Genomic DNA, 13,690 nt, shown 5'->3' with positions numbered 1-13,690 from the left:
AAATGAGGAATGACTGATTCAACAAGAGTACTGCAGAAAAGTATGGTGAAGGGATAAGTATATCACAAGCTGACCATGAATCCCTAAGTGCTATATCATACCAAAAACCCCAAGCACATGTGACTTTGTCTGTACAAGGAAAGAGTTCTGTGCAAGACAGTTTTATCCTCATGTTCTCCACATACACTATTGGAATATGTGTCTGGGTTTGAACACTGTATTGCCAAAAAAAATCAGTCAAAAAGAGTATATAAAGACCAGCAGCAAGAATGGTCAGAAGTCTAGAAAATATGACCTGTTGAATCCACAGAAAGGAGTGATGAGAATATACAGGAGAAGATATGATCACAATAGTGAAATACATGAAAGGTTGCTGCAAACAGAAAAACAATAGACTGCATTGCATTACCAGAGTAAGTAGCAAATGGTAGGAAAGAGATTCGTAAGGGGAAAATATGTAAGTAAGGGGAAATAATAAGTAAGGGGAAAATTCTAGTGGTAAGGATAAGGACTTTGAATAACCGAGACAAATTATCTAGGGAATTCAAGAAATCTCCATCCCTGTTTGAGTCAGAAGTAGAGTCATTGTTCTCATACCTTTCAGCAGTAATCTATCATTTGAAAAAATGCAAAATTTTCATACTGTATACAGGAGCTTTACTATAAGATCTGCTTGGCCCACTCTTCACTTTCACAGGCAACACAGCTCTTGCAGAGATGATGAGCTTGAATTCAGTGTATTTGCTATGTGCCCTTGCCTCGGCCAGGAAGGCTATTTATTTCACTGGTTAGGTGAGGTCTCACAATTGCAAATCACTAGTTTAGGCAAGTAAGTGTCAGAAACTGCTATCTTAAAATCTGGTCATGCCTTGAGGCAAAGAATGAATTGGAAGACCTGTTGAGGTCATGAACAGCAATGTTTTCTATTATTCTGTGTATTCTCTGGTCTTTAAACAGCTTTTAAATCATTGCTTCCCACTCATCCTTTCTATAATCAGAAAAACGTATAAATGCAGCTAGAGTTAGATAAATACTGTATGAAAAAAGATTTCTTGCTAACACACTGGAGTACACATTTCTGAAAAGTTATAGGAAAGATGGTTGTAAACTATTTTTCAAAATAGGTTACCTGCTTCTAACTCACAATTTTATTTAAAGGTAAAAATATTTTATGTCCTTCATATGCTTAAGATAGTACACGTTCTAAAGTCTGCCCTCAAAAATACACTGAACCAAAATGCCATGTTATATCAAATACCTACCAATGTTATGACCTGTTAAATATTCTGCGTACAAATCCAATATTATATTTGCTGTAAGAAATGATTCACCATAAAAATATTAATGTCAAATAAAGAATAGGTCATCAGGAAGTATTTAAGCAACCTCATATGAGATTTAAGAAAGAAGAACCAATCCCATGGAGACAATAAACAAAGAAAATAATAGGTTTTATATGTTATTTAACGTTTAAAGATTTTCTTATGAATTTTCTAAATAGAAGTACTCAGACTTGTTTGAAACACAAGTTCAAGTCTTGTTAACTCCTGCTAGAACAAACAGGATATCGCACTATGTTTTTAACAAAAAGTTTAAAGTTTGAATCAAAGATATTCTTTATGGCTTCATATCAAAACCTATAAACCCCCAAAGATATAGATACATAAAGTCTATTATTATGACTATTACTTTTCCCCCCCCCATCAAAATGCATGAGTTTTATTTCTTTATCAAAATGAAACTGAGATCACTCTACAAGCTGGTAATGTGATGAGAGCTGATACTTTAATTCAAGACTATAAAAACACTGCCTTTCACCTTCAGTGACAGAAAACAGCAGAAATCGCTTTGAACTCTTACTCTCCAAAAATTACTTGTATTTATTACTTGTATGCACTGCTATTCGCCCATACAATCTCTTGCTGTTACATTAACTATTACAGTTTCGGTCCTTACTGACTTCTTTGCAGCTTCAAGACCATAGCTTGGAGAAACTACATGAGGACACAGTCATCACATGATATCATAGAGAAGCAGCTGTTCAGGACAGCACTGATTTTGCAATGCTACTGCATCAGCAGAAATATAATGACTCCAGAGATAAAGTTGTTGGAGTTTACTGAGTTTACAAATGCACTACCAGATTTGGAGTAAACTGGTTTTATTAATAAATTATAACACACTCTCAACAGCATTACTTCAAGGATGTTACAGTTCCTCCTGTTACACCATGTAGTCCTGCAAAAGAGATCTAAACTCAGTAAGCATTGAAAACAACACTGGTCAATATGAACTTCAGATTTATAATATGAATAACTTTGTCTGAAATATGACTGCTTTTGAATGCCATTTGTAGACAATTAGTATTTCAAGAGATTCTTCCTGCTTATGAGTTTAAATTAAAAGAAAGATTTGCCTAGTCTTAGGTTGTCTAAGGCAAATTGTAGCTAATAACCTTGGTATAGTAAGACATATTATTGAAACAGTCTATGTGATCTAAACTTGAAAAATCATCCCCACGTCAAAGCTCATTGTTAATGTATAACACGTATTGCAGTAAAACAAGTATAGATGAGATCATAACTCATCACTTCGTGTGTTTTGGAGTTTTATCTTCCCAAGTTTCTGTCAAAATGCATCATCAGTGAAGTTGTTGGGGGAAAAGGAAAGATCACACCAAAACAATCCTTCTTGGTAAAGGTTATCCTAATGGTCTTAGAAACAGCCCCAGTATTCTGACTGACTGAAAATATGGTTGCAAAACCTGAAGGAAGCCACTAAAGCAAAAGGGTGAGAGGTGGTATTAAAATGAAGAAAATCCCACTCCATTGGATTAAAATTCCAAGTTCAAACTATTTTACCTTTTCCTCCCTATCACAGAACTTTGAATATATCTCAAGTATTTTAAAATTTCACTGGCAGGGTAAAAACACCTTTTACACCAGTTCTGCAGTAACCAATCACTTGTGTATTTTGACACTTAAAATATATAAACTAACTAGCCATTGTTTCAATGGAAAAATCAATTATTTTACATTCTCAGTCATTTAGATGTTACCCAGCTCAGAGTTGCATGCAGACAAAACCCAGAATGGAATATTCAGTCCCCTAATCTCACCTCCAGGGACCACTGCATTTCACCCAGTCACAGCTTTCTAGGATACAGTCCCAGCACCTTAAAATTATCATCTCCACTCCTTTCTTTTAGATGTAAAATTAAATGTTTTTTCTATTATTTTTTTTCAAAGAAGTGCAGAAATATATTTATTTTACAAGATTACAGAAAGCACATACTATCTCGTGTTGAATGTCTATTTTGGGGGGTCTTTGTTAACTAAATCCTGTATCTATTCTACTATTTCTCAGCCCCATACGTTGCCAAGCCTTTCTAAATCCAACCAATCCTACCTGTACTTCTTGAATGTGGGTATGTCAGCACTATTGCAAGCTTCTAAAATTTTATTCAACATAAACATTATCAAGCCAAATAATTAGTGTAACTGCCACTCTGTATAATCTCCAAATATATTCTGCTTAGTCACTAAGAGGAAGTACTACTTTAATCATTTGTAGGCAATGTCTAAAAGTGTGTTAGACTCTTCAAAGAACAATTGTAAACACTGAGTCTTCTTGAAGAGCAAACGGTACGAGCCATAACAACCTGACAAGTATTATCTACAGCATAAAATGTATAAGCATGTAATAAGAGTGAAGAGCAAGGAATAATGAGAGTTTTGAGAGAGGCCCAAAAAGCAGTACAAATAATTAAAACAAAAGAAAGGGGAGATGATAAAGAATATTACGAGGGAGGGGAATGAAGTAGTAGGAAGGGAAGAGGACATGACAGGGCAGGAAAGAGGGCAAGTATCCTCCTCAACTATATTTATCTACCTCTCTATATAAATATAGATATAGATATAGATATAGATATAGATAGATACAGATATGGATATAGATATAGTTCCACTATAACTTATTTTATACTGCATAAAGTTATTACTTTTAAAGTCACTTGGACCATATTTTATTTTATAATGCATAGAAACAAGAGCAAAATTATGAGTGGTGTAGCAACAAACTGCTCTAATCAGCACTCCAAATTTAGACAAAATGCAGTGCAAAATTATGGAAACATAACTTCACTAACACTGCCTGAAGTCCTAGTTTACTGTTTAGTCAAAACCAAATCTTTTTGCTTTACTCTATAAACTTTAGGAATTCCTGTACATAACTCCATTTTCCAAAAGCAAAATCAATAATCACTATATATATTGCTTTCTCCTCTCCAGCCCTGAAATACAAATCTAAAACATACAATGCTTTTAAGACAATGTAAATCAAAGCTGATTATATATATAAAGCAGGATAATTATTTATAAAATAGTACAATAGCTTTGTGAGTCTGATATTTACGTTTCTATGAGTCATGGCCATCAATCTATTGCCTCCTCTTCCCCAGGTGAGCATCCTGCCTCACACCTCAGTCGCTCACAGTGTCATACAGAGTACACACAGCCCAGCTTCCTTGAGTTTTGCTTGTCAGAGATTTTGTTTTGTTCAGTGTAGCTAGCCCATTTTTACCACATCTGTGCAATCACTAACACAGTAACTGAGCCTGCAGTTAGTTGTACCTTCCTAAGGCTCACTCTGGACCTGACCATGCTGGCTCACAGAGAGCCACCATCCTCTAGCTAGCTCACTATGTTTCCACCTTTCTTGTCCCCTTAGGTAAATCAGCTGACAAAGCCATACGCTTCTAAAAGAAATCTTTTGTAAGGGCCTTATGGTAAACCTGTGATGCTTTGCAAGCATATGAAAAGTTGGATGATATTATAACAAAATTTCTCTTGGGAAGATTTGTCTACTACTGGGTCAAACTGCCCTTACCCATAAAAAGTTGAAATACATGTCTTTTCAGAGCTGTAAGTCTGACTTCATGAGGAGAACATTCTATCTTTAGAATTGCTCAGCAAAGGAATAGGAAACTCAGGATATTTCAAGAAGGAATGTGTAGATGCATATCACACAGACTGAAACAGAAGTCTTAATAAATAATGGCAGCATTCTAACATCTGTAACTTTTTTCTTTGTGCATTCCCTCAGTACAGCTCTCTGATACAGAAATAAAGTACAAATTAAAAGTAAAAAAGCACAAGACTGATCCCATAAATCAGTCTGTAAGGAAGAAATGTGCTGTCTAAAATGTGTTTAAAAGCTTACACACACAAAACCAGATTTTAAAAGAGGAAGGATGTGCATAATTTAAAGGAAAAGTCATCATCAAAAATTCTATCCACTATCTAAGTCAGTAAAATATCCACAAAGAAAAACGTTGAAAATATGTAAATATTCTTTAAACAGCAAAGACTTACACCCAGAGTACAGACATAAATTCACTCTGTCACGCATTATGCATATTAAATATTATGCAAAATATGTATTCAATAACCTTGTCAAAAAGACACCTTCTTAGCACATAACACTCAAAATGTACTCCAAGAGTCCCAAAAATTCCAGAAGAGACACAGTCAAAGCAGAGGAGTTTGCCACCTGTCCTTTTTAAAGTAGAAGCTCCACCTCAGGAATACAGTGCACAACTGTAGCTCAGCGTATTTCACAGATCAAACCAGGCCAAAGGAGAAAGCAAATCTGGAAAGCTTCTGCTTTCCATGCCATCATGTTCCATCAAATCCTGGCAAGAATTCATGCTGACCCGATCACTATTAGTTTCTACAGATTACAACTCGATACCATCTGTATTTCCTTTCCCCAAAAAGAGTAAAACAAGCATAAGGAGAAGTTATGTATCTATTTTAAATCCACACATATTTACCCCACAGAGTGAAAGGGAAAGAATAAATAGTCCACATTACAGATGTGAGTCACACTACTTAATGCTCTTTTGGAAAATGCTCAAATACCACAGTGATGGGCACAGCATAAGAATTTGAAAAACACAAGATAGAAATAGACTGAAGAAAGGAAGTAGAGCCCAGGGACTAGCCATTCATACTGACACTCAATCACCACAAATTACAAAAAAATTAAAAAATAGAGGGAATACATGCTTGCTGCTTTCTTCAACATTTGAACAGTTCTTGTGTTAGTATCTCTAAATGTCAGCTCTTGTTTTCAGCATCTTTTTTTTTTATCCTGCTATATTTCTCCATGGAATGAAATGACACAGTTTTATTGCTGAGGCAAAAATACCTTCTACTTCAAAAGAAGCTTGCCTTCGAGGAGAATTACACTTGAACAAAGACTGCAGGATTTAGCTCTATATTTATCTCTACGTAATAACAGTTGTTCATTCATATAAATATGGGGGGGGGGGGGTTCTTTTTTATTCTTTTTCTTCTTTTGACAGAAGGAAAATATCTCTCAAGAGAATTAAACTCAGTAATATCTACATAAAGGTACTGGTATGATTTCAGTGAAGGGTTGTGCTTGATAAATCTGCAGATATTTTTAGAATAAATATGTACTTGATGTTTCAAGGAGATGCTTCATTTTAAGAAAAATGAAACTGATTCATCTGACTCCAGCTCACTTCTCACTACCCTCTAAAACATTGTGGGCCATCTATTCAAGTCCCATTGACAGCAGCATTTTCCCCATAGCGCTGCTTTAGGCCATCCTTTAGGTAGAAACTTTACACCATACCATCTCCCTTGTGGCTTACACAGAACTCGAGAGGACACTTTTAGTAAGACATGATGAGAAACTAAACCCCACATAAAGTTTATCTTTAGATTTGATGAGGGCCTTTTTTTTTTGCACACTGTCTGCTTCCAAGATTCTGAATATTACAAATGAAAACAATTCTGTTTCATTTCTAAAGTTAGTTTTACCTTACCATTACTTGAGAACAGTTTATTCTACATTTGCAAGCTTAACCATTTAAGCTAGTATACTGATATTGTACTTTATATTCAATCATAAATATTACTGTCCACAGCAAAAGTTGACAGGAACCTTCTTTAAAATTTTAATGCTACTATTATATATTTAAAATGCCACCTAAATTCCTTGAATTCCTGCAGCTTCCAACTTGAACTTCCATTTTTGTTAATAATTTTTAAGAGTGCAGAAATTTTAGACAAAAAAAATGTATTTTTGCATTTGATACATCACAAAATTTAATAAAATAAAGGAGTCTAAATTGTTTCAAAATAAAAGCATCCCAACACCGAACAAACTGCAGAGCAAGAGACTAAGATGTGGTGACAAAAGAAGGTTTGGTACTTTATTATCAGCGCCCACATTAAACGGATATGCTTCAGAATGTTCATCCAACAAGAAACCTTTTTAAAGACTTTGAAATGTTTTTAGGAGATCTCCTAACACCTAGGAGCTGTCACACAAATGTTATTTGAAGTTATTGGTACAATGCTAATAATAATGCAATGAATCTTGGAAACAGACTCTAAAGCCCAGAAGACATCTTCCAGGTGCTGAGTGTGAAAGGCCAGCTGCAATTAACATGTTAACGTGTCCAAGACACAACGCTAATTTTGGTACTAAAAAAAACGCCTAGAGCTTCAGCTTCACCACTCTCATCAAAGTCACCTCCACCATAGCAGTAGTTTTCCTTATTTTTAAGCTACAGAAGTCAGCATGGTTATTCCATCAGGAAGGGAGAATAGTTTTCTCGACTTTACTCAGTGTCTGCCAGCCCGACTGGGGAAGGGCGTGACCCACGCCGTGCAAGGCAGCGGGAACCCCGCGCCGGCAAGGAGACCGGTGTCCGCCCGGGAATGGGGCACGGCGAACGGGGAAAGCTGGCGCTTCCCCGGACCCCGCGCTCCTGCCCGGACACTCCCGGTGCAGGGCCGGGCAGGGCAGCTGTGAACAGCTCCCGGTGCTGAGCTGGGTCGCTCCGGACAGCTCCCGGTGCTGAGCTCGGTCGCTTCGGACAGCTCCCGGTGCTGAGCTCGGTCGCTTCGGACAGCTCCCGGTGCCAGAGCTGGGGCCGGGGCTGCCCCCACGCCCGCGCCGGGCAGGCGGAGGGCGTCCCGCTTTCACCGGCGCCGGGGCTCACGCTTGGAAAGAGCAGCGGGGCGGGGGCGGGCGGCAGACACGTTGTCGGGGGAAGATGGCGGCTGTGGCAAACCCACCCAGCCAGGCGGCCGGAGCCCAGGCCCCGGCGCTGCCGCTCCGCCAGGCAGGGCCGCCGCCGCCAGCGCGGAGCCCGCCGCGCCCCCAGCACCGGGCCCGATGCTGCCGGTCCGCCCCCTCCGGCGGCGCCGACCGCCGCCCCGACCCACCCCCGTCCTCCCGATGGAACACGCCGGGTGAGGACGGCACCTGTGCGGCCATGTTGGGCGCCCGGTTCCCGCCGGCGCCGGGGCGTGCGGAGCCGGAGCCGCCCCGCGGAGCACGACCAAGGCAGGCGCCGAGCCTTGCCCCGTCCCCGGCCGCTCCCGCGGGTCCATCCCGCCGTGCCCCACACTCTCCCGGCGCCGAGCGCCCCTACCCGCCCCCGGCCGCCCGACCCCTCTCTCCCGCCCTGGCCGTGCCTCCCCCGGGGCCGGAGTAGAGACTTCCGCGGCCGCGGGCACGGGAGGACGAGAAAGGGATGCGCCCGCCCTTACTTGAGCACGGATTGCTCCTTCTCCTCCTCCTTCTTCTGGCGGTCCATGACGGCCAGGATGATCTTCCGCTCTTCCTCCGTGAGGTGGCTGAGGTCCGGCATCTCGGGCTGCGGGGCCGGAGGAGGCTGAGGAGCGGCGGGGCCGCTCCGGGGCCCGGCGGGAGCCGACATGTTTGGTGGGAGCTGCCGCCGCCGCTACGAGAAGCGCTGCCCGAACTCCAGCAGCACCAGCGGGAGCGGCCGGCGCCGGGAGAAGCACATACAAATCAATAACCTGTAATCAACCGGCAACCTAATGACGGCCCAGCCGGGGAGGGGCGGGGTGCCCGGCAGCCCCGACCTCGCACCCACCCGCCGGGCCGCCGGCGGCAGCGGGAGGACGGGGACGGAGGGGCCCCCGGGGGGCGAACAGGGGGAGCGGGGAGGGGAGAGGGCAGCGCCGGGAGAGGAAGGGCCGGGGGCGGGGTGGAAAGGGAGAGGGTAGAGGGCAGGATTAGCCGCGGGAGCGCTGTGGTTTGGGTGCAAGCGAGATTATCCCAACCCCGAGCGCCCAGCGGGGAGAGGGGGGACGGAGCGAGCGTCGTGGGGTCAGGAGACGGGGGCAGCGGCTGCCGGGAGGGTCGAGGGGGATGCCGTACGAGAGCCGAGCCCCGGCGCCCCGGGGCGCGCAGCGGGGGAAGCCCCAGCGGGCGAGCGCCAGTCCCGGCCGCCGGCCGCGGCTCATAATTCCTCGCCGCCGTCCATGGAAGGGGCCGCGGGGCGCCGCGCTCGCCTCCCGCCGCCGCCGCCGCCTCCCGCCGCTCCTCTGCCGGACCGCGCCGCTTCCTGCCGCCGCCTCGCTTGGCTGGTGCCCTTTCGGCTGCGGATTGGAGTCCGCCTAACCCATGGCATGGCGGAGAGCCGGAGTCACGGGAGGGGGCTCCGCATCGCCCCGCTGCCTCCCTCTCCTGAGCCGAGCGGCGCGGGGCGATGCGGGGCCCGGCTGCCGCCCCTAGCGGCGCCGCGCGGGCTGGCGGCGGAGGGCGGCGGGCGGCAGCTGCCCTTATTTATTTATTTTTCCCCGCACAAAAAATGGACGCGATAAAAATCACGCGAGGAAGGACAAGGAGGAGCCAAGGCCCCGGCGACGCGCTGGGAGGACCGAGCCCAGCGGCCGCGGGGGGGGCAAGGGGGAGGGCGGGGAGATGCTGCGCGGCCGCCGCTCCTGCTGCTCCCGCCGCTCCTGCTGCTCCCGGCGCTCCCGGTGCTCCCGCCGCTCCTGCTGCTCCCGGCGCTCCCGGTGCTCCCGCCGCTCCTGCTGCTCCAGCCGCCCACAGGGCGGCCGGAGAGGGGCACCCGCTCGGCGGGGCCGGTCCCCGAGCGCAGCCCTAGGGAGGAGGGAGGATATGGCGCGGGGCAGCGCCGGCCCCGGGAGGACGACAGGGAGACAGCGGGAAAGGCGACGGGGAAGCCCCCGGGAGAGCGGCAGAGCACCCATATCCCCGTCCCCTCGTAGGCCCAAAAGCACGGTCCGCAGTTTGGGGGACAACCGCAGAGCAGCATCAAGGGAGCCGCGGAGTGTGAGCTGGGCCGGCCTCCCGTTCCTCCGAGCCGGGAACCGAATCCCTGTTCAGCCGTGCGAATCCAGCCCAAGAGACCTGCTGCTCCACCATCGCCTACATAAGGTCCTGCTGCAGTGACTTCACCCCATGCAAGTCTGAAACCTACCCCAGCCTCTGTCTGGACAGATTCGTCTAACCCAGAAGAGCGAGAATGTGACATCCATGAGAGAAGGTTGGAGAAGAAAGTCTTCCTCCCACATGGGCACCTGGTAGTGGTGAAATAAACCTCTCAAAACTCTTTCACTACCTTCTAAATCCCCCACCTGCACAGTCATTGTGAGGCAAGAAATAATTTCTGGGAGAAGTATCCTACAGTACCCGAAACGCCATTCAGGCCAAATAAATGGGAAATCCCTATCCAAGAATGCCAAGAAACAATTAAATCCAAATCTGTATGTTTTCACTCTGTAAGAGACAATAGAGTTCTGCTTGCTGTTCTCTCATTTTATGAGACACAACACCAGTGCTGGATAATATCGAAGTGTATGCAGCAATAATAAAGAGATTTTAAAGGGTTTAATTTGAGCAGTTTGAAATCTCATTCCAGATCATACAGTCTTGGAGCTGGTGCTATTTGTAATCTGTCATGACATCAATTTATAACCAGGTGCAAAGACATGGGGAAAAAAGTCATCTACCAGAACCTATCATAGTCCTCATTAGCTGTATTTTCACAGAAAATAAATTCTAGGATGCAACTCCACAAACTGAAGAGTTCTGCTTCTGATATTGGTGAGAACACCATTCCTTTGTGGAAACAAATACTGGAGGAACAGATTGTCAGAGGGACAGGAGAAGTTTGCTGTGGTAAAGCAAGTCTACAATAATCTTTACCTATTATCAGGCACATACATTCATTGAATTTTAATTTTCTCTAAGAAATGTCACTGGCATCTTTACCTAAAGAAGTCTATTCCACTTCTTGATGTAAAGCTGTGTATAATAGACTCTTTGTTAAAAACCATTAACCATTTTGTAAGACACTCAGCATATTATATTTAAGCAGATATCCTTGTAAAATAAACTGTATGATTTTTCATTCAGTCCTGAAAGCATTCTGCTCTTCCAGTTCACATCACCTTCACCTTTCGGACTGGATTCCAGCCAGCTGGCTCTCACCGAATTCCTTGTTTCTTCCAGGCACTAGATAAATCTGGCATCGAAATCAAAAAGAAGAGGAAGTGCAGAACCATGTGTCATCAGATTACCAAAGATAGTACATTCTTTATCAATCTATGAATGTTGAATGGAAGAATTAACAGAAGATTTGGAAAATATATTTTTATCCCAGGGAAGTGAAGAACGAGAAATCAATCACTTCTAAGAATGATTACAAGGAGCCAGACCAATTGAAAGTAGTCACTCCTCCTGTCAGGTTACACAGTTGGTTCAAGAATATTTCATGCCATGCCTCAACCATAAACACAAGCAGTATTCAGGTTGTAGTTTTGGTTGCAAGACATGACTACAGTTTTTTGTGCATTGCCTCATTCAGCTGAGATTCTTTCCAATGGATATTTACCTTTGAACTCTGGATTTACAGTGTCTGCTTCATTTCAATGTGCCTGTGATTTTTCATCTACAAATTACAAATACTTGCTCTCAGCATTACTGTAGAATTTCAAGACCTTTCTTTTCTCCTTGGTATTTGCCCTGTTTCCACTAAATCCTCTGCCATTAAATGGATAACTGTAAACAAACAAATACAGGGACAGGAACTGTAATCCCCATATGTTATCTAGCTATTTGTTTTGAAAAGAGAGAGCAGATTCAGAGCAGAAGACGTCTTGCTGACAATGAAAAAATAGTTTAACTTGACCTTTCTAAGCATCTACCTTCCTTTCTCAAAATCAGTTCTACCTGTCATTCCTCACACTTCTCTGCAATTAAAAACAAACATTATTTGTTCATGTTCCTGTCAGCCTGCACAGAATTGTCTCAAGTTGTTTCTGTTATTTACATTACCCAGGCAATGTTTCATTTTTTTGACGAAAATATACAGAACAGACTTCTCTACCCACTTCAGTGTAATGGGGTCAACACTACTCTATAATCAACCAACAAATCATCATTTTATCATGTAGTATGATCATTTACAAAAATTATTTTTAAGGAATATTCATTTTTAATTCTGACTGTCCTGTTCATGTTTCTCCAGGTACATGCCCTTCCTGTTCTTTTCAGTTCTTATTCTGAACTCACAACCAACCTCCAAAATACCAGATTCCCATTCCTGGTTTACAATTTTCTGCTGAAATTGTTCTTCACTGCGAAAATCTGAAAATGAAAATTCACTCTAATTGTATATCAAAAGCATGTGATAGTTTCTTTTGGTGGCTTCTGTAAGTCATCTAAATGTACTGACAGCAGCAGAGTTTTTTCTGATACCCTTTTTTTATCTGTTCCTTTTCAGTTCTGCTAGACATAAGGGGTTCCCAAGGAAACAGTGATATTGTAACCTAGTTTTATATATCACCACAAAATGTCTTTCACTAAGGGTCTCATTATACTTACTCCTATTTCCTTCCTCATAGCAGCTGCAAGACTAAATGAGTTGGTAGATTCATTGTTTAAGCATGTGAAGTGTAAGTCTTCTCTGGAAAGAAAATGCTGACATCTGCTTTATAATGTTTTGTATAAGGGAAAAAATCCAGTGTAACCAATTATTTATCATTTCTGTCCCAGTTTGAAACTCAGAAAACATTTTTATGTAGCTGACATGAAGGGAACTTTAAAGTATTCTGTTATGGATCAATGAATGGAGAAAATTAAAAACATATCCTTGGCTGAAAATTACCAGTGGTCAGACTCCCAGTGGATCAAATCAGATGTATAACCACCAGGACATGTATCCTGCAGGACGCTTCATGGAAGCAATCTGCAAAGGACTCCTCAAATTCCCAAAGAGGAAGGAAAAACTACACTGCAACAAACTGTTTTCTAGGTCCTGTGCTAAGTGCTATCCAGCCATCATGGGCTGGTTTTCTGGTGCAGTCTTGGATCTTTCCCAGCTTTCTCCTGTCTAAATTGAGGACATATTATATAATGTCACCAAATTGTCATTTGATTGCTTTCAGGAGGATTTTGCTACTCTCTATGCAATTTTTTTTTATGCTCCAGGCAAACTTCTATTGGTTGAATACTTCCCCGCAAGTGATTTATACAATGCTAGATATTTATGGGTAGGAGTTAGATTTTTTTTAATTGTTTCTCTCATTCCCTATAAAAGAGGGTCATCCATTGTATACACTGTACTGACCATAACCAACAGTATTCAGTGAAATAGTTCCTTCCAATTTCATTGGTGCTAAGAATCTGTCTGCAGTAGATGGAAAGATATTGGTCTTTTATCTAGAGAACACATTTTTTCCTCCACTCTGTGCATATGGTCAGTATCTTCACTGAGTCAGAAGGGTGAATTTCTCAAGTTGTGCTGAAGTGTGTAATTTTTACCCACTTCCAAACCTTTTCCTTGCTCAAGGAGAACCATTAACCA

The 13,690-nt window shown here is 43.2% G+C and overlaps 1 protein-coding gene across 26 annotated transcripts in view; it reads right to left on the bottom strand.

Annotated features, from left to right (window-relative positions):
• Positions 1-8,764, bottom strand: part of RIMS2 (regulating synaptic membrane exocytosis 2) — a 449,594-nt gene extending 440,830 nt beyond the window's left edge. For all 26 annotated transcript variants that reach the window (XM_062490879.1, XM_062490968.1, XM_062490936.1 and 23 more), the window contains exon 1: positions 8,595-8,764. In XM_062490879.1, the coding sequence (XP_062346863.1) occupies positions 8,595-8,764 (170 nt within the window). The remainder of the gene's footprint in view (positions 1-8,594) is intronic.
• Positions 8,765-13,690: the final 4,926 nt, after the last annotated feature.

Source organism: Cinclus cinclus, chromosome 1 (assembly GCF_963662255.1).
Source record: "Cinclus cinclus chromosome 1, bCinCin1.1, whole genome shotgun sequence".
In the NCBI taxonomy this organism is placed as follows: domain Eukaryota; kingdom Metazoa; phylum Chordata; class Aves; order Passeriformes; family Cinclidae; genus Cinclus; species Cinclus cinclus.
Note: the sequence above shows the minus strand (reverse complement) of the source record. Positions and strands in the feature narration are given on the sequence as shown.